The sequence below is a fragment of the Jaculus jaculus genome, chromosome 3, assembly GCF_020740685.1.
Source record: "Jaculus jaculus isolate mJacJac1 chromosome 3, mJacJac1.mat.Y.cur, whole genome shotgun sequence".
NCBI lineage: Eukaryota > Metazoa > Chordata > Mammalia > Rodentia > Dipodidae > Jaculus > Jaculus jaculus.
Genome location: NC_059104.1, coordinates 65081902 through 65103794, shown reverse-complemented (window position 1 = coordinate 65103794; position 21893 = coordinate 65081902). Strand labels below are relative to the sequence as shown.

The window sequence follows — 21893 nt, the reverse complement described above, 5'->3', positions numbered from 1 at the left end:
CATGTACATCTGGCTTACATGGATTCTGGGGAATTGAATATGGGACCTTAGGCTTCACAGGCAAGTGCCTTAACTGCTTTGAGATAGGGTCTTGCTAGGTGTTACAGGATGGCCTCAAACCCATGACCTTTCTGCATCAGCTTTCTAAGTGCTGAGACAGTCAACACATGATGAGCTGAGTGATATTATTTAATAAAAGTTAAGTCTATAAATAATTTTTTCCTTTCTCCTGAAAAAACATGTAAGAAACTTTATGGAGCTAAAGACTTACAAGTTCACTGAGAGATAATCAATAACCGGTTGTTTTACTGCAGTGCTCACAGGCGCTCAGTGTTCTCATACGGAGCTGCTTGCTCGGCGTCACCCTCGGTAGCTCCACCAATGACAGGGTCTGCTCAGTCACTCTTCTCTTCCCCTTGATAATGCCTGTACTCTGGCTTCAGCTCCCAGGTGTTCTTGTGGAGCCCTTTCACATTCTGAATGCCAGTTTCTTTCAAGATTTCTTTCAGGTAACCCTAAAAACAACAAAACACCTCAACAGATGAAGTTTATGAAAGTAGGATATAAACTTAATACCCAATAAATTTCCCTACACAGAAGTTCAATAAACTGTCTTTGATTCTACACACACAATACAGAAACCCATTAATCATATGATTATTTGCGTCACAGGGCTGGAAGTCATGCCAGCAACTTGAATGCTCACACATTGGCATAGAGGAAATCCACTATACCTCATACACCTGCTTATCTTTGGTACATGATAGAGAGTAGAAATAGCAATCTGCTGTTGACTTCAGTGGCTCAAGGACTCAGTCCACAGTCTGACTGGAGCCAGTAGTTTGGGGAACAGGAACACATATAAAAAGTAGTCAATGTTTTGAGGATGGCAAGACAATATTCAATGAAGTAAGCACAAGGCAGGTATCTAAGGTAGGTTTTCATACTTGCATATCAGGCCATGAACTTTCCATGTGTAGTAGGAAAAAGTATTATTTGTGCTTACTATTATTAGTATGCCATCCATGGCTATCAAGATGAGGAAGGAATAAGAACTGATATGGAACATACTGAAACTGGGGGGTGCTTGTGCTTAGCTCTTTCCCAGGAATAAGCCCAAATTATGGCATTTTATATTCCTGAGAATTCATTTACCAAACAATTACATGGAAGTGACGGTGATATCAACTGTAATACTGAGCATGCCTCTGCTTCCAAGGCTCAAGGCCTGAAACATCCACTATAAACTGGCCAATATAAACTATAGTACTTCCTTCTTAGAGAAGAAAGCAAGGTTAATTATTTATAAGTGCTTTTTTTAATAGAACAAACCGATCAACAATAACTTCTGTGTGTTTGCTTTAAAGAACCAGCTGCAGAATTACAATGACTCATCTTATTGTAGGAAGATATAAATTTATTAAGTGAAATGAGGGACTAATTAGAAAAATGGTTGAGCCAGGCGTGGTGGTGCATGCCTTTAATCCCAGCACTCGGGAGGCAGAGGTAGGAGGATTGCTGTGAGTTCGAGGCTACCCTGTGACTCCATAGTGAATTGTAGATCACCCTCGGCTAGAGTGAGACCCTACCTCAAAAAACCAAATAAAGAAAAGAAAAATGTTTGAGAAGCTCTTGCCTAGATAAACCTGAAGGCAATGCTCTTTCCAACTGTGGTGCAACACTACCAGCATCAGAATTGTGTGGGAAGCTTTAGTAAGCCCCGCTTTGGGCCCAGGCCTGCATGCATGAGAGAGAGAGAGAGAGAGAGAGAGAGAGAGAGAGAGAGAGAGAGAGGGAGGGAGGGAGGGAGGGGGGGAGGGAGGGAGGGAGGGAGGGAGGGAGGGAGGGAGGGAGGGGGAGGGAGGGAGGGAGAGGGAGAGAGAGGGAGAGAGAGAGGGAGAGAGAGAGAGAGAGAGAGAGAGAGAATGTGTGTGTGTGTATGTATAGACAGAGTGTTTTATAATTCTGTTTTCTTGTTTGTTTGGATTTGTATTTGGTGGTGGTGTGGGATCAATCCTAGGACCTTGTACATACTAGGCAAGTGTTTTAACACCAAGCAATACCTCCAAGTAATTGTTTTTGGATACAGGGTCTCACTAAATTGCCTAGGCTGGCCTTAAACTTGCAATCCTTCTAACTATGTGTCCTGGGGGCTAGGATTACAGGTATGCTGCTCTATGACAGGAAGGAGTCTTCACATTGACAAGTATCCTAATCGACCCATTTAACTATGCTCAAGTTCTACAGTATTTGCTTTAAGGATTCTTCTAGCTCTGAAACCCCAGGATCTTTAAATTCTTGATATAGAGCTTAGCTCTCTGAAGTACAATATCCAATGTGGGATACTGCCTGTTACCAACATAATAGAATGCCTGATTAATTCAGTAGAATGACTGTTTAATTCATACAGCATGGAGGATGGTGTTATCTAGAAAAGTAACAGCTGATAACCACATGGGCTACTTAGAAGGCCCTTGGCTTAGCTTCTCAGCCCCATTCTAGCATCTAGGTCCCAGCAGGAGGCGGCAATGAATCACTGCGCCCTGAGTTCCCCCAGGCAGCTTGCCTGTCTCCCAATCCTTCTATAGTTGGCTTCCCTGAAGAGCCCATGTGAATGAGTAAGCATAAAGGCTTGAGCCATCCAGGTGACATCCACGTCTGCCATCTGCTACTTCAAATCATATTTGACAAAATGGGACACTCTTCATAAACTACTTTCTAATCTAATTAAACTATATTCAGAAATGGAAAATGATGGGCTAGGCACAAACAAGTCTCAATGTAGGTGCCAAATATGACATCTTTGTAAAATTCCAAAGAATGGTTTGCTGTGAGGCTGGCTGCATCAACAGTTGTACCATTGTGGATGGTCCAAAAACACCAGAGCAATCACCAGGAGCTTCCCCAAGAGAAGAGCAGTTCTCTTTTCAAGTCATGGACCAAGTTATAACCCAAACAAAGAAATTGAGGAGCCTAAAACAAGACTTAGCCCAAAACATTAAGAAAATTTTCACTGAAAAAATTCAGTTTCTTCCCATAAGAAGTCCACCTTTGTATGGTGCATGGGGTTGCTTTCCCTCAGGAAGATGCCACTCTTTTTCTTGCAGCAGTAAGAAGGAGATGAGATAATCATAGCCTGCTGATCTGTCAAGTTATGAAACAGAGAAAGAATCATGATGTCTCACCATGGTACAGATCTGCAGGGCGGTGGCTCCAAACTTCTTGGATTTCCAGGCTGTTTCAAACCACAAAGGCCGTTTTACTCAACCAAATGAATCAGATGTGCAAGAAAGCATCAGTAGAGAAGTAGTAATGGTAAGGAAAAACAAGGCCAGCAAATTCCCACAGAGCAGCAGGTATGGACAGGCAACACTGAGCTGTTTCAATGCCTTCACCTCTGGATACGTAAGGCCCCAGATTCCTGACAGGCCTCCACTCTGCTCTGCCTCTCCTAGTGGCCTCTGCCTGATCCTGTCCTTTATCCACAAATGTTTCTGAATCTGAATGCTTCCAGATTTTGCCTTTACTTTTTTATATACAGCTCCCCTTCCCTCTGAAGCTTATTCCTGTCCCTTAAATCTGAATCTTTTATTATTTAAAATTAGACCCAAATACGTCTTCCAGATTGACTTCCCCTAATATTCAGAATTATATTTCATACTGATCATACTTAATGATAGCCCTTATTTTATTCTACTATACTCTTATAAAACTTTATTTCAGTGCTCAAAGTGAACTGAGAACCTTGTTCTAGCCCACCAGTTTATCAGTTTATTTACATGTTTCTCTCTGCTCCTAAACCACATGGTCCTATTACAGGGCCTCCCTGCACATCACAGCACAGATGTTAACCTGGCATTCTTGGGAGACAAGGCAGCTGGGTGGATGGGGGAGTTGGTAGTCACCATGCAGAGAGAAAATTAAGGGGGCCCCCAGGAATAAACTATGACTCAAGAACCTGGGCAGTGACTTAAGTTTGAGGGACAAGTCTGAGAAACTGAACTGTCTGAACTTTAATGACATTTGTTATTAAAACCTGTGTTGCAATGTGAAAATAATGTTGGAGAGGCACTAAACGTTCCACCAGGACTGATGATTGACTGTTAATCCCACTTTCCTTGGTGGTTAGCTGCATACCTGCTCTGATACGGACTCCAGCACTGACAATGTGCCATGAGTGGTGTGTAGCCTTCTTCTGTGCAGACCTCACAGGTTATGATTCAAGTGGAGACAATAACATATACACAGGTAAGTACAATAGCAATGACACACTGACATAGTGCTACAGGAGCTCTGAAAGGGCTGCCACCCCTGCCTGTGCCAGGATGCTATTCTTTGAGGGTGAAAATTTGATGATTTCAACTGAATAGCAATTCTGTGCATAAAGGGAGAAATCAACTCTATTCTTCATATATATATATATATATATATGAAGAATATATATATATATATATTCTTCACACATACATATATATATGTATATGTATGTGTGTATATATATATGCATATGTATGTGTGTGTATGTATGTATGTATGTGTGTGTATGTATGTATGTGTGTGTGTGTGTGTATATATATATACACACACACACACACACACACACACACACACACACATATATATATATATGTATAAAGTTTGTTTGTTTGTTTTTTTGTTTTTTGAGGTAGGATCTCACTCTAGCCTAGGCTGACCTGGAATTCACTATGTAGTCTCAGGGTGGCCTTGAACTCACAGCAATCCTCCTACCTCTGCCTCCCGAGAGCTGGGATTAAAGGCGTGCACCACCACGCCCTGCTCTTTCTTACATATTTTAAAAATTGACTTTCCAAGTTAATTTTTTGTCTAACTATCTGTACTTCAGGCAAGAATTCTAGAAGCTAGTAGCCTCATGTCCTGTGGGGTTGGGGATTGTGACCTGAGAAAACTGGCTCAGGATGAGCCACGATTCCTCAGGACATGTGACAGAATTTACAATAAGTCTGAAGGACACACTACCACTTAGGTGGAGAGTGCAGCACAGCACACGTATGACTAAGGAGGTCTGGGGATTAGGATCTGGTTTGCATTGGTGGGTCAAGATAAAACTGGGGTGACCAAAAAGTCAGAAATCCTCAGTTCAACTTTCTGAATCCCCTCGAGCCCCAGACACAGAAGCCTACTATTTAGTCTTTCTTCTCCCCTTCCTTTCCTCCCTCCACCCCTGCTGGGGCTCTTTATCTTTTCTTCTACTGTTCTGCCATCCAAACGGAAGATTTATCTGCATTCCAATAATAAGCATAATGTACACAACAATAAATCAACCAAATCTAACCTTGATTAATAACATACACCTTTGGTAGGGAGCTACCCAAAGAATACTTTAAGGGAAGATGATGCTGAGGACTTGTCTGGAACATGAGCCACATTTGTTTCCACCTTTCCTTCTTGGAGTTGAAGCTCCTTTCTTCTTTCCTACTAGGTCCTGTCCCCCATCTTCCTCTTTGGGCCCACTGGTTGTATTTCTCCCTTTGAAAACTATAAGCAGCAGACTGATGAACAGATAAACCCCACCCCACTCTATCCAAATCTTGAAAACATAACTAATTATTGCATTAGTATTTATGTGTGAGAAAATTCTATCACTAGCAACATCTCATCAAGCTTTGACAAATCCTTCACAGGTTTGAATGTTGCAAACACACACAGTTTACTTCGTTTTTGTGAAAGCTTTTAACTTTGGTTAAAGACATAGTTCTCAATGGTATTAGTTTATCTGTATACTGAATATGGCAATCTTTGAATATTACAGACAGGGCTATAATGGTTTATAACTGGCAACAAAACATCAAATTATATATGTTTGAATTATTGACTAGGAAAATATAAAAATACATAAAGCTTAATAAAGAAGGAAACAACATTTCTTTTGAAAAATGAGTAAGTCTGAATTCTTATACTTAGAACCATGGCAACTGTCTATTATTAGCATGTAATATGTGAGGCATAGTCTGAATGTACAAAAAGCAAGAAAATACCAATTGGCATAAGTATTACTCTATTTGAAAATACTATTAAAATTAAATGGCAAGCAAAGGACATTGTAGGTATAAATATTACCAACAGAAAGCTTTCATGACATTAGCTAAAATTCCTAGTATAAGAGGATTATTTACTCTTTACATATTTGAAAAAGAGGAAATTTTACTTTAGGGCAGTGGTAGATAAAAGTTCTGCTATCTAAATATTGGAATTAATTGTTGGGGATGTAGCTCAGTGACAAGTGCTTAACTAGCATGCATAAGGTCCTAGGTTTGATCCTTGGCATCATATAAAACGAAGGAGGAATAAGATAATGACCGTTTGGAGTATCTGAGTTACTATGCCACCTAACATTTCCACTCTCTAAAGAAAACATGTTCACAGACACCTTATTCCTAATGGCCCCAAAGCAAAAACAATGCTAATATTCATTGATGTAAACAAAATGTGTTAAATATACACAATGCAATATATCTGGAAATAAAAAGGAATGAAGTAGTGGTGTGGATGGCAAATTCCTATAATCCCAGTCCTTGGGAGGCCAAGGTAGGAAGAGCAGGAGTTCCAGGCCTGCCTCTACAGTGAGATCCAGTCTCTAACCAACCTACCAACCAGTCAACCAACCAACCAACCAGGAGTACTGCTACATGGAAAAACACGAATGAAGAGACCATGAGACTATTGTGCCTGAGTGAAGCAAAGTGGACACGCAGCATATGGTTCATGGATTTAAGATGCCCGGAATAGGAACGTGTACAGTGACAGAAAGTAGATTAGTGGTTGTACAGGGCCTGAGGCTGAGGTGACTACTACCAGATAGGGATGGGGTCCTTTGGAGGTGATAAGCATGCTCTAAAATGACAGTGGAAATTGCTGCAAGCCTGAATATACCAGAGCCCAGTGACCTTCATATTTCAATAAAGGCACTCTCTGTGCCAAAATAAGTTTTAAATTGAGAGTAACAATAAATAAGATGAAGCCAGGCCAGCATTTGAAAGGGTGAGGCAAGTTGAAGGCTAGCCTGGGTTACATAAGAAAGCTCACCCCTAAATAAGTAAGATGACACCCTTTATTTTTAAATTATATTTTAAAATAAACTACCTTGCTCTGCGTTATTATTCATGATTAAGATATCTGTCCTGTGGCGTTCTGGAAGTAAGAAATGGCTTTACGGCACTGTAGTATGGAGTTGACCAAGTTCAGAGCTAGTGTCACATGACCCTTAGCAGAATTCTCCTCTGGTATCAGGAGCCACCAGCTGAGTCAGTGGCACGGGAGGCTTCACACCCTTACCCAAAAGCACAGTGACGAGTTCTCTTTCCTTTTCTGCAGTGCATTCTTTCAAAATATTTTATTTATTTGACAGGAATATAGAGAATGGGTGTGCCAGATCCTCCAGTCACTGCAAATGAACTCCAGATGCATGTGCCACCTTGTGCATCTGGCTTATGTGGGTACTCAGGAATTGAACCTGGGTCCTTAGGCTTCACAGGCAAGTACCATCTCTCCAGCCCTGTGATACATTCTTGAATGCAGTCTCTTGTGAGAGGAAATATTTCTATATGGTTTGAAGAACTAAAAAAGCCAGTAGATGGCATCTGATAAGCTTCATTTATTTTATTTTTTAAACTTTTCTATTACTTAAAATGGAATGGAACTGAAAGGATGAGAAAGGTTTTTATTGGCAATGTCAGTTTTCATATTCAGAATACATTTTGAGCTGAGCATAGTGACATATGCCTTTAATCCCAGCACTTGGGAGGCAGAAGTAGGAAGACTGCTGAGAGTTCGAGGCTACCTTGAGACTACAGAGTGAAGTTCAGGTCAGCCTGGGCTAGAATAAGACCCTACTTTGAAAAACTGAAAATAAATAAATAAATTTTGTGGCCTGCAACTTAATGGAAAAATTTAAATTTACTTATGGAAGAGAGAGAGAAAACGTGTGTACCCAGTCACTGCAAACAACTCCAGATGCATGCAAGACCTTGTGCATCTGGCTTTACATGGGTATAGGGGAATTGGACCCGAGTCCTTTAGTCGCAGAGCCATCTCTCCAGCTCCTAATGGAAAAATTTGTATGTAGATAAATGCATAATTTTGTTTATCTCATTATGTCTCAGGTATTTCTCTTTTAAAAAAATATTTGTTTTTTATTTATTTATTTGAGAGTGACAGAGAGAGAGAGAATGGGCATGCCAGGGCCTTCAGTCATTGCAAGGGAGCTCAAGACATGTGTGCCCCCTTGTGCATTTGGCTAACGTGGGTCCTGGGGAATCAAGCCTCCAGCCTGGGTCCTTAGGCTTCACAGGCAAGTGCTTAACCGCTAAGTCATCTCTCTAGCCTAGGTATCTATCTTTTGTTTATTTGTTTGTTTTTGTTTTTTCAAGGCAGGGTCTTGCTCCAGCATAGGCTGACCTAAAACACACAGCGATCCTCCTACCTCAGCCTCTCGAATGCTGGGATTAAAGGGTATATGTCACTATTTTTGGCATATCTGTTTTTATTTATGTACTATCATTTAAAAATCTCAGGTTAACTGAGCATGTTCATAAATTCACCTGAAATTTTATCTCATTTGGAAATGACATGAGATGCTGGGCCTGCTACAGGCTTAAAAGCCTAGTTAAAAGGAAACTCGGGCAACAGGAATGCAAGATTTAGGCCTGCCTGAGTTAAACCCCAGTTCCAGACTAGTCTGGGCAATTTAGGGCTGGAGATACAGCTCAATGATAAAAGTATTTGCAGGCAAATGTGTGAGGCCCTAGGTCCAATCCTCAGCAGCGGGAGGACAGAGAGGGAGGAGGGGAATTTCAAAAGGCTAAAACAAGTCATTTAAGAAGTTAACGAGTCTCTCACCTAACCTGAATCTGCCCAAGATGCCTTACATACCCAGCAAGCACCTCATGGACTAGACAATAAGATGGATGGGAGGGCGGGGAGGGAATCAAAGGGTGGAAAACAGTAATCCGGACACAAACGGCAATGGTACCATAAAATTCTACTTCCTAAAAGACAGACCAAATGGCTGAACCTTCACTAGACCCTTACAGGAAACACCTGAACTACAAGACACTGGAGAGGGTAGGATCAAAACTGACCTAAATCTTCTACATCTTCCCTCCCTCCCTCTCCCCTTCTCCCCTCTATCTCTATCCTCTCTAACTCTTGAATATTAGTTATCTTTTTCCTCAATTTCTTAGTGGACACTGACCTGTAACCCCCAGTTCCAGCTTGGGCCTACCATCCACAATGAGCTTTTGATCAGAGAAACCTACAAGGTTTCCCAAAACAATGACAGACTTCTGTCAGAGTACTTGATGACCCACCAAAGGCCAGTGGTAAGACCCTATTGCTGAAGACTCCATACACAGCTGATGTGTAAAATGGCATGACATGGCCGGAAGCCAGGAGAGAGTCAGTCCCCAGACAGTCAGCGTGTCTAGTGCCAGAAGGCGCTACATAGGCGACTGGGGGAAATGACCAAGATCTGTCCAAGCAACACATTGTTTAACCTAATTAGCAACAAATAACTGGATGTGATGCCCACACAAGTGCAATAGTGGTACACAGCCATGGTGAGGAATCAATTGCTCTTGATTTGGCTAACTGATCCACTCAGTGGTACTAGACCCATAGCTGGATCTGGGAAAGAAGTCAGAACCATACCCAAACACAAGCCCACTCTTCAATATCAAGCTACCATCAATCACGGGGTATAAGAGGGCCTAAATCTACCATACTGTCTATCAAAAAAGTAAGTGTTATCTCAATTTTCTGGGTGCTAACTTACTCTCCGTTGGAGAATCTGCTTCTCTTTTCCAGATAGATGCAGATCCTAAGAAAAGAGCTGCCCCAACATACCTCAAAAGAGGCCCAACTGAAACTAAGGACAACTGGCGAAATAAGGAAGGGTGATGTTTTCCTGTGAACCGGATACCAGCACAAAGGGGAAGGAGATCAACGCAGAGAAAAATCAACTCCTACCAAAGCAGAGAGCCAGAGCCTCAGAGGCCCCCAACACCTCAGCACTGAAGCAGACCAAAAATGAACCCAACATGGCTCAGGGAAATTTTGCGGAAGAGGGGGCGGAAAGAATGTCAGAGTCACATGTTGGGTCATGATTTGCAGAGACATTTATCATACCAATAACTGGGGGCTAACTCCACAATGCACGACCCATTTTCATTAACAAGGAGGGTCTAATGGGAAGGGGTAGATCACAGATGAGCCTAAATAATGGTACCAAACTGCCTGTATTTACTGAAAAGTAAACCAATAAATTAAATTCAAAAAAAAATTGCTCTAATACTAGACACCAGATTCACCTAAATGTAAGCAGACCAGCAGTGTGTCAGGCAAGGTTGTAGAGAGAAAGGATAGTGTCTGTGACCTAAATATATCCTTACAGACACTTTATCAAAGTAGAAAAGAATGTTAAATATATGACTCAACTTGTGTGCTATATATTTTTATTGAAATTAAATAAATGATTTGTAAGGATACCAAGGATAATGCCAAATAACATAATTTTGGACATCTTAATATAAAAGAGGTGTTTCTTTTTTGTAGAACTTTGGAGTTTTATATGAATAATAATTTCTAAGATTTTTATACAGAAAAGTTTAAAGAGTATAAACAGCCTATAATTGAAGTGATGACCCAAAATGAACAATTATTTTAACACAAAGAAAGGACTGATTTAAAGCATGTGAATGTATTTCTTCCTGCCCAAGTGAATAAAACATTTGTTATATAATCTTTAAAAAAAAAAATAAAGAAGTTAACGAGGAGATGGGTTCAATGGTCAAAGACATTTGTTTGCATATTCTGTTGGCCAGGTTCAATTCCTAAGTCACCTGCATAAGCAGAATGCAAAACGTGGTGTAAGAACCTGCTGTTCTCTCCCTCTCTTTCTGTCTGTCACACACAGAAATAAATAAGTAGATTAAGAGATGGCTTAGCAGTTAAGGCACTTGCCTGCAAAGCCAAAGGACTTAGGTTTGATTTCCCAGGACCCACATAAGCCAGATGCACAAGATAGCACATGTGTCTGGAGTTCATTAACAATGGCTTGAAGCCCTGGGGCATCCATTCTCTCTCTCCTTCTGTCTGACTCCGTCTCTCTCAAATAAATAAAAATAAAATATTTTTTAAAAGTCATTTTACAAAAAGAACCTAAAGGGGAAAATGTTATAGTTCCATAACAAATTTGGTGAGCAGTATGAGAACCAGAGAAAAACGTTCTATTATTAAAATTTCACTAAGTGTGTTCAATTTACTACTTATATTCAACAGTTACTTTATTTTAACAAGACATTTCATATTTTAAAATTTGTAATTAGGACTGCTTTGTAAGTCAGAAATAACTAGTTTTCAAAGGGGCTCTCACTAATTAGCATGTTTTAGCAGGAACTGTTGTCTTTTTAATTTCAGTTGTATTATTTAAAATCTTTTTTTTTTTTTTTTTTTTTTTTGGAGGTAGGATTTCAATCTAGCCCAGGCTGACTTAGACCTCACTCAGTCTAGTACTACAGAGTAAGTTCCAGGTTAGCCTGGGCTACAGCAAGACCCTACCTTTAAAAAAAATAAAACAAGTTAAAAAAGGGAGATGGCTCAGTAATTAAAGGTGCTTACTTGGCCCCTGATGTTCTGGGTTTGATTCCCAGTACCCACCTAAAGCCAGATGCACGAAGTGGCGTAAAAGTCTGGTGTTGGTTTGCACTGCCAAGAGGCCCTGGTGCCCCCATTCTCTCTCTTAGCTTACAAATAAATAATAAATTAAATATAACAAGGAAGGCTTATTTCATAACAAAACATTACAATAAAGGTAGCAAATATTAGGTAGTAAATTTGGGAAAGAGCTACAAACATTTAAAATGTCTACTTTCCTTTGGGATTAGGACCTGAATAAGCAAAGACAAGGCTTCAGTCCTATTTCTTACACTTCTGGCTATGATTAATGATGAGTCAGGAACATACAAAGCAGAAAACAACTGCTTGAGAAAACCATTCCCTGTTCCCCATATTAAAAAGGTGTCTGAATAAACGTCTGGCAATGCGATGAAAGACACAGGCTGAAGTCAGGACAACCAGACCCCTCTGGGACTGCATGTTACCTTACACTTTTAAGAAAGTTAAACATAATTTGTAATACATTTCAGGTGTCTGGCTAATCAACCTGGGGAATGTTGATTTCACTGAGATGGGTAGTCTAGGTGAGTTTTTAATGTGGTGTGAAAATCAAGATTTCTGCTTTGAACGCATTAAACTTGAGGTAGCTATAGACATGATTACTACTGATTAGGTCAAAACTATGTTCCAGACAGTACAGGGAGGAAGAGGCCATAGTCTCAGCTGGCCGAAGCACTCCTGGCTTCCCACCTGCTTGGTCCAGATAATGGCACACAACCCTATCAGGCTAATTAGAACCTTTCCTGACAGTTAGTGGAATAACGAGGACCCCTTTTCTCTGAGGGGTTGCTAGCAGTGAGGTGCTTCACAAGGGCATTTTTGCTACTCTATGCCAAAGCTCTATTACAAGAGACCCACTAAGCTTCATACAGAAATTGTCAGCAAGGTGTGGTGGTGCACACTTTTAATCCCAGCATTTGGGAGGCAGAGGAGGAGGACTGCTACAAGTATGAGGCCAGCCTGGGACTAGAGAGTGTGTTCCAGGTCAGCCTGGGTTAGAGTGAGATCTACCTCAGGGGGAAAACAACAAGACAAAATAAACCAAACAAGCAAACAAAAACAATAAATTAAAAAAAAATTATCTCAAGATCTGAATGAGACTACTATGCTGGGTAAGTCTTGAACTTGTGATTTTTCTTGCTCCAGCTTCCGGGATTCCAGAGGTGTACCACCATACTCACCTCAAACTCCTTTCCTTTGATGAATAAGCCTTGCATTCCATGTAAAGGCAAAGAAATTGATTTATCTGGTATCACTAGAATGTTCCTCTACAAGTACTTATTCTCTCCATCTGACTTTATGCATGTTTTATTTTGTAGGAATATCCTGTCTGCTCTCACTGTCTGCAAATGGCCTTTCCTATAGATATATTTATATATAAAAACAAGAAAAGTAAACTTCATTAACATCAGAAGAAACAGAGTTTAGCTAGTAAATTATTCCCTTTAAAATATCTTAATCTTGTGTGGAAGCTGTTACTAAGGCTTTGATACCAAAGAGAATAAGTCATTAAGAAGCTGTTAATGTCTCACTGTGGGGGACAACCCATGGGCCTGGGGTTTTACCGACCACAGTCCATGGTTTTAAGGTTAAGCTTTTTCTACCTTCTTCCCAGACTGTTCCCCTTAGCTCCCTTTATTGGTGGTTATATCTTATAGAGTGCTAGTCAGAAGAAAGGTTTCTATGGAGCTGATTTACGTTGTCTTTCTTAACTTTTACATAATTCATGAGGTCCCCAAAACCATGCAGGCCATTACCAAAATACTTCACTACCTGCCAGAGCCAAAATGCATGACCCTATTGCTGAAGACACCACAGGCTGTGGTTACAGGACATTGGAATATCATGTGGGAATTGAAAGGGAAACTAGCTCCCTACTGTCTAGTACTCATAGTTCTGGAGAGCCCTGTGGGAGCTACTGGAGGACAATGATTACCAATAGCATAAATAAGCAGGGTACATTGCAGACTAAGAAATCAACCAGCTGGCAATAGTGGCACACAGCCTCTGCAGGTAACCAACTGTTCTCTGATTGGACTTGAGGCCCACTTAGTGGGAGAAGACTGATATCTGGTACTGGAAACCAAGTCAGAATCCCATGGTCAGGAAACTCAAAGACATCAGAGAGAAGCCCCTATTGCCTTCTGGAGAACAAGAATGGGTATGCACCCCAAAAAGTCTCTCTGTTAACTTTGCATATTCCCTTTAACCCAAGCTGCTCTCACTCTTGGTTGAAGAATCTGTTTTGTTTTACAGAAGGCACAGAAAATGGAGAAGAACCAAGATTCATTGGTAAGATAATTTATCTGACTGCCCACCATGAGATGTGCCACCTCTACTCCATCTTCTGGGGCCCCAGGAGAAATTGCAGAGGAAGTGGTGACACAAATGCTGCTCTTACTGCTGGCCAGACAACCAGTCCTAAGGCAAAGGTGACTGATATAGTGATCAATCAAAACCCATCATAGCAGAAATCCAGAGGCTAGAGAGAACTCAGCTCTAAATTAAGACTGCCAATAGGCCCGCCATGGCTCAGGGTGGAGGGAGATGAAAGACTGTAAGAGATGAGTGGGTAGGACTACCCTGAAGCAGCCCTTCCCCAGTCCCCTGCTATCTCACAAGGACTGACTGAGATCTTCATTACTCCACAGTGAATACCATAACCCCACCCCAAAGGTAATGGCAGCAGGGGCTTGGAGATAAAACAGTATAACCTGTTGTAATATATATAAAATAAAAAAAATTAAAAAGCTGTTAACACTGCAACATGAGCACTTTCTTAACCAAAAAGAAAATTCAGAAAGCGAAATGTGTAAAAACTTCAGACTTAATGTCAAGAATAAATTAAGGGGCAGGAGATATGGCTCAGCAGTTAAGGCACTTGCCTGCAAAGCCTACAGACCTGAGTTTAATTTCCCAGGACTCATGTAAAGCCAGATGTACAAAGTGGCACATGCAACTGGAATTTGCAGCACCTGGAAGCTCTGGAGCACCCATTCTCTCCCTCTCTCTGTGCAAATAAAACTATTTTTAAAAATTTAACAAAAGAAAATCAAAAGGCTAATTCCTTTTCTTCATATGATACTGCTGATATTCAGTGTCCTTTAAATCTAAAATAATGAAGCTTATGTTAAAAAAAGAACTGCATTATGCACATTTTCTGCATGCTAACATAAACTTTGTCTTAATCACAAATGAAGGATACACTTCTTAGTAATGACGTTAATGAAGTAGGGCACATTTAAAGGTCAACATAAGCATATACATACCACAGGCTATTTTGTGATGTCCACCAAGTCCTTCAGATTATAATACTGATGTTTCTCAAAGGCTGAAAAGAGCATATCTAGAACATGTTGCTTGTCTGCCCGAGCTCGCTTTCCATCTTCTTTCTTTTTCCTTTCATATTCAATCTGTTTGCAAAAATTAAAGAAAGAAAAGTGTCCATTCAATATACTCATTCTGAAACACAAATATTTGCGTTAGTCATGTGAGAACTATACTTCAAGTTCTGAGGCACTGGGCCTCTGAACAGGGGTCTTTACTGCCCTTAGGATAGCCACCTCCAAGGATGCTGTTCTGAAGACCCCTTTCTTTCTTCTTTTAATTAAGATAATTTATGAGAGAGAGTTGGGGGAGAGGGAGAATGGGCACACTAGGACCTTTTGCCACGTGCACCACTTTGTGTGTCTGCTTTATATGGATACTAGGGAATTGAACATGGGCTATAAGACTTTGCAAGCAAGCACCTTAAGCTGCTTAGCCATCTCCTCAGCCCCCTGTAGATCATTTTCAGTCTTTTCTGAAGTTTTATATAATGTACCCACTTCCTTCCTGGTTAGCTTGTGTTGATCAGAACTACAATAAGATAGTTTATATAGTAAACTGAATTTGGTAAAATCTGGAGTCCTTGAGTGCAAGGATATCAGAGTACAGGTTCTTTAGGGAGTGAGAAGTTTGGGAAACACTGGTATTAAAAAAAAGAAATATGGGAGCCAGGTGTGGTAGTGCACGCCTTTAATCCCAGTACTTGGGAGGCAGAGGTAGGAGGATCGCCATGAGTTCGAGGCCACCATGAGACCAAAAAAAAAAGAAAGAAAGAAAGATGGGCTGGAGTGGTTAAGTGCTTGCCTGTGAAGCCTAAGGACCCCGGTTTAAGGCTCGATTCCCCAAGACCCACATTAACCAGATGCACAAGGGGGTGCATGCATCTGGAGTTTATTTGCAGTGGCTAGAGGCCCTGGTGCGTCCATTCTCCCTCTCTCTCTCTATCTGCCTCTTTCTCTCTCTGCCTGTTGCTCTCAAATAAATAAAAATAAAAATAAAAACAAAAAAAATAAAAGAAAAAGAAAAAAAGCTGGGCATGTGTGTGGTGGCGCACACCTTTAATTGTGACACTCGGGAGGTAGTGGTAGGAGGATTGCCATGACTTTGAGGCCACCCTGAGACTACATAGTGAATTATAGGTCAGCCTGAGCTAGAGTGAGACCCCACATTGAAAGAACCAAAAACACAAAACAAAACAAAAAAACAAAAAAGACAGGATGTGGGCAGGAGCAGGGAGCCCCTCACCTCTCCGACGTGTTGCTTCTTCTACACAGCAAAGTAGGGTAACAACAGAGACAACAAATATATACTCAGCTCTCAGGCAGCATCAAACCATTTTTCTGAAACCTTTACTTATCTTACAATACCATGTGCCTTCTAAATTCTCCTGTAAAACACTTTCTTAGTTTTAGCATAAACAAAAAGCACAATACTTCTTTAAGTACAATGCAAGCATGATGCAAGGATTCTATGTTTATCTCTTTCTTTCTTCTTCTTCTGTTTTTTTTTTTTTTTGTTTGTTTGTTTTTTTTTGTTTGTTTTTTTGAGGAAGAGTCCCACTGTAGCTCGGCTGACCTGGAATACACACTGTATTCTCAGGGTGGCCTTGAACTCTCAGTAATCCTCCTGCCTCTGCCTCCCAAGTGCTGGAACCAAAGGCATGTGCCATCCTGTCCAACTTGGATTCCATGTTTTTTTTTTTAAATAGTTTATTATTTGAGAGATAGAGAAAGAGAGACAATGGGTATGGCAGTGCCTCTAGCAACTGCAAACGAACTCCAGAAACATGCACCACCTTGTGCAACTGGCTTTACATGGGCACTGGGGAATTGAACCTGGGTCCTTTGGCTTTGCTGGCAAGCGCCTTAACTGCTTAGCCATCTCTCCAGCCCAAGGCGCCTATGCTTTGTACATCCCATAGTATTCTGTGCCTTCATGCAAACCAGAACAGGAAGTAACAGCTCTCCCTCTGTTATCATACTGGAACTACTCATTGTAGAAATTCCTCGAATTGAAAATATGCAACTTCTATTAACTTCCTTCAATAGGTTAAACTTAAATTGTTATTATTTATTTATTAGAGAGAGGGAGAGAGAAAGAATGAGAATGGATGTGGCAGGGCCTTTAAGCCATTGCAAACGAACTCTAGACGCATGTGCCACCTTGTGCATCTGGCTTACATGGGAGAATTGAACCTGGCTTAAGATGCCTTAACTGCTAAGCCATCTCTCCAGCCCAAATTATCACTGTTACTTTTTAGCAACACTTCATCTGTATAAAGCAAAGGAGTGTGCTGGAGCCACGGCAGGTGCTGGGCTCGAGCACATGGAGGCAGGCGCCAGAGAACAAATTCCTGTGCCTTGGCAGGGACCAGTGTCATCTAGACTGACTTCCACAACAGTGACACACTTCAAAACACACAAAATACTGCAGAATGTTCAGCTTCATGCACTTAGGCTTATGTGTGTTCTCCTTTTAACAATAGGCCTTGCCAGAAAACAAAATTTATCTTACACCTCACCAGAAACTTACAATGTAGTGTCTAAAGGTAACTTTGACATTACCTGTCTTTCAAGTAAGTAAATTTAGGTGTCAGACAAGCATAAAGGACAAACTTTATTATCTAATTTTTCCTAAATATACCTTCAGAAGTGAAATTCCAGATCTATTTATTTCTTCCTTATTAACTACCTAGGAGAAGATCACAATGCTGAAAAGAAGCACATAAGTATGACACAGATCTATTTCTTGTGAGCAATGAAATCCAGCCAGGTTCCAGATTTCTTAGGTGATCAAGGGCTATTGGGCTACTCAGGATAGAAGTGAGGCATAAGGAAAAGTTCAAGGCCTGCTGGGCCTGGTGGTGCACGCCTTTAATCCCAGCCCTCTAGAGTCAGAGGTAGGAGAATCACTGTGAGTTCCAGGCCATCCTGAGACTACACAGTGAATTTCAGGTCAGCTTGAGCTAGTGTGAGACCCTGCCTCAAAAACCAAAACAAAAAAGAAAGTTCAAGTCCAGACTAGTCTACTTAGTGAGGCCAAAGCTCAAAATAAACAGTAAAAGCAGGGCTGTGGAATAGGGTTCAGTGGTAGAATGCTTCGCCTCAGGGCAAAACAATAAAATAAAAAACAAAAAGGTGTGTGTGTGTGTGTGTGTGTGTGTGTGTGTGTGTGTGTGTTTGGTGGGTATGTGTGTGTAAATAGCCTATGTATAGCCATAAAGGATTTAGAAAAATACACACGTTCTCTAAGATCAAAGAAAGTACAGAAGGGGCTGGAGAGATGGCTTAGCAGTTAAAGCTCTTGCCTGCAAAGCCAGAGGAGCTGGGTTCGATTCCTCAGGACCCACATAAGCCAGGGGATGCATGTGTCTGGAGTTTGCCTACAGTGGCTGGAGGCTCTGCTATGCCCATTCACTCTTTCACTCTCTCTGTTAAACAAATAAATAAAATATATTTGAAAAAAAAGGAAGTACAGAAGGAAGAACATGATTGTATGAGCAGAAAGAAAGCATAGACACCACACAACAAAACCTGCAAACCCAAGCTTCAGAATCTGTGCTGAAAAGTGGAATGGTATCATGAAAACTTATGGGGTCAATCTGTTACTTGTATCCTGAAAATCCTTCCACTGGTGCTTATAAAAATGTGCCGGTCTATGTGTTATGTGGTCTCCCGAGTACTAAGATTAAAGGTATGTGTTAGCTACTCTGCCTGGTAAGAAAATTCCAAATCAATATTATAGGTAAAATTAAAAGTCAAATTAGGGGCTGGAGAGATGCCTCAGTGGTTAAGATGCTTGCCTGCAAAGCCAAAGGACCCAGTTTTGATTCCCTTGGATTCATGTAAGCCAACTGCTCAAGGTGGAGCATGTATCTGGAGTTAGTCTGCAGTAGCTAGATGCCTTGGCACACCCATTCTCTTCCTATTTGTCTCTCTCTTCTCCCTTTCTTTCTCTCCCAAATAAATAAATAAAAAATAAATGTCAAATTAAATTTGATTAGCAAATGTTAACAAGTACTTAGAAAACTACCAAATTCTACATAGATTAAAAAAAAGATACAAAACCCTTATAAGTGAAGGAGCTCTACAATGAAAACCTTAAGACACTCAAGTGAGAAATTGCAGAAGACACTAGGAAATGAAAACACATCCCTTGTTTTTGGATTGGAAGAACCCATATTGCAAAAATGGCAATCTTACCAAAAGCAATGTACACATTCAATGTAATCCCTATGAAAATTCCAATGAAATTCTTCACGGAAATAGAAAAATATAACCCAAAAATCCATCTGGAAGCACAAAAACCTTGAATATCTAAAACAATTCTGAGCAACAAAAATAAGGCTGGTGGTATCACCATACCTGATTTTAACCTATATTAAAGAGCCATAGTAACAAAAACAGCATGGTACTGGCACAAAAACAGACATGTACATCAATGGAACAGAATAGACAACCCAGATCTAAGTCCAGGTAGCTGCAGCCACCTGATCTTTGACAAAAATGCCAAAAATACTCATTTGAGAAAAGACAGCCTCTTCATCAAATGGTGTTGGGAAAACTGGATATGTATCTGTAAAAGGATGAAAATAGATCTTTATCTCTCTCCATGCACAAGAATTAAGTCCAAATGGATCAAAGACCTTAATAACAGATATGAAACTTTGAAACTACTAGAGGAAAAAGTAGAAGAAACCCTTCAACATATTGGTCTTGTCAAAGACTTTCTGAATATAACCCTAATTGTTCAGGAAATAAAACCACAGATCAACCAGTGGGACCTCATGAAACTACAAATATTTTGTATGGCAAAGGACACTGTGAATAAAGCAAAGTGGCAACCTACAGAATGGGAAAAAATCTTTGCCAGCAATACATCTGGATATACATCTAGGATACATCTAGGATATACACAGAACTCAAAAAACTCAATAATAAGAAATCAAACAACCCAATTAAAAAATGGGCTATGGCCAGGCGTAGTGGCGCAGGCCTTTAATCCCAGCACTCGGGAGGCAGAGGTAGGAGGATTGCCATGAGTTCAAGGCCACCCTGAGACTCCATAGTGAATTACAGGTCAGCCTGGGCTAGTACAAGACCCTACCTCGAAAACTCCACCCTCAGAAAAAAGGGCTATGGAACTAAATAGTTCTCAAAAGAAGAAATACTGGCATATAAACATCTAAAAGAATGTTCTACATCCCTAGCCATCAAGGAAATGCAGATTAAAACTACTTTGAGATTCCATCTCCTATTAGACTGGCTACCATCATGAAAAGAAATGACCATAAATGCCAGCAAGGATGCAGAAAAAGAGGAACCCTTCTACACTGTTGGTGGGGATGCAAAAAAAATTGTGGAAATCAGTGTGACAGTTCCTGAGACAGCTAAATATAGTCCATATGATCCAGCTATAGCACTCCTAGGCATACATTCTAAGGACTCGTCTCACTAACTAGAGATACTTGCTCAACCATGTTTATTGCTGCCCTATTCACAATAGCTACAAAATAGAACCAGCCTAAATGTCCCTCAACTGATGAGTGAATAATGAAGATGCGGCACATTTATACAATGGAGTTCTACTCAGCAATAAATAAAAATGAAATTATGAAATTTTCAGGGAAATTGATGGACCTGGAAAGGATTATGCTTAGTGAGGTAACCCAGGCCCAGAAAGCCAAACATTGCATGTTCTCTCTCAAATGTGGATCCTAGCTAGAAATGACTGGACTTCTATGTGAGTAGGAATAAAACTCAGTAGCAGAGGTCAGTAAGCTAGAAAGGGGATATAAAGGGATAGAAAGGGAGGGAAGAGGAACCTAATAGGATGGTATTGTATATATGTAAGTAAAAGAACAGATTAATGGGGGTGAAAAGGCCTAAGAGAGGTCAGGGGAAGAGACTGAGTAAAGGAAAGGTGGAGGGAGGGCTAATCAAAATCTAAGAGGGTATGAAGTCATATGGAAACCTGCCTTTTTGGACAATGGAACACTCAGAAGCCATAGATTGTTACTAGAAAATATTCAGTGCCAGGGATGAGATGTCTTCCAGTGAGTTGTTGGCCAGGGAGGTCCCTGATGCCTCCAAAACATTACAGGCCATTGCCGAGGCTCTTGGTTTCTCACCAGGAATAGATGGTAAGACCCTACTGCTAATGACTCCACATGCTTGGGCTGCAAGGTCAATGAGAAATCCTGCTGGAGCTGAGCTGAAAACCTCCTCCATGTTGATCGGTTGACAGAAGGCTGGAAAAAACTATGCTGCATGCAGCTCCATGGGAGAGAGAGAAATCACCAGTGGAAATATTCAACAGTGCACACTGCAAGTCTCAAATCTGGCCAGCCAAGCCAAATGAGCCAATGGGTACAATAGTGACACAGCTGTTATGGGGGAAACAAACTGCTCTCTAATTGGAATGGAGGCCTGCTCCATGGGAGGGAATACATCCCTGATACTGAAAACCTACAACAGGGGTAGTCATGAGCCCTAGGGTTGTAATGTCTGCTGGTATATAGCTAAATGTATATACTATGCTCACCAAACTGCCCAATAAGTACTTCTCTTAATATTCATACCCATATATTAATGCTACTCTCACTTTTGGTTAGAGAACCTTTTCTTTTCAGATGGTGTTGACCTTGGGATGACTCAGAAGGCACCATGGTGCTGAGAAGAAAGGACAGAGGAGTACTCAGCACTGAAATATCTCAATCACACCTTCCATGGCTAAGGGTCCATTGCAGAAGTGGTGAAAGATGTAAGAGCAGAAGGAAGGGTAGGACTCCTTACAACATGCTGCTCCAGTCACAAAATGGCCTGCATATCCATGACCTCACAGCACCTGACACT

At 40.8% G+C, this 21893-nt stretch overlaps 1 protein-coding gene across 1 annotated transcript in view; it reads right to left on the bottom strand.

Annotated features, from left to right (window-relative positions):
• Nucleotides 1-395: 395 nt before the first annotated feature.
• The window catches only part of Gtf2f2 (general transcription factor IIF subunit 2), a 248512-nt gene continuing 227014 nt past the window's right edge, over nucleotides 396-21893 (bottom strand). The window contains 2 exon segments of the mRNA XM_045146038.1: nucleotides 396-515; nucleotides 14982-15125. Coding sequence (XP_045001973.1) covers nucleotides 396-515; nucleotides 14982-15125 — 264 coding nt within the window.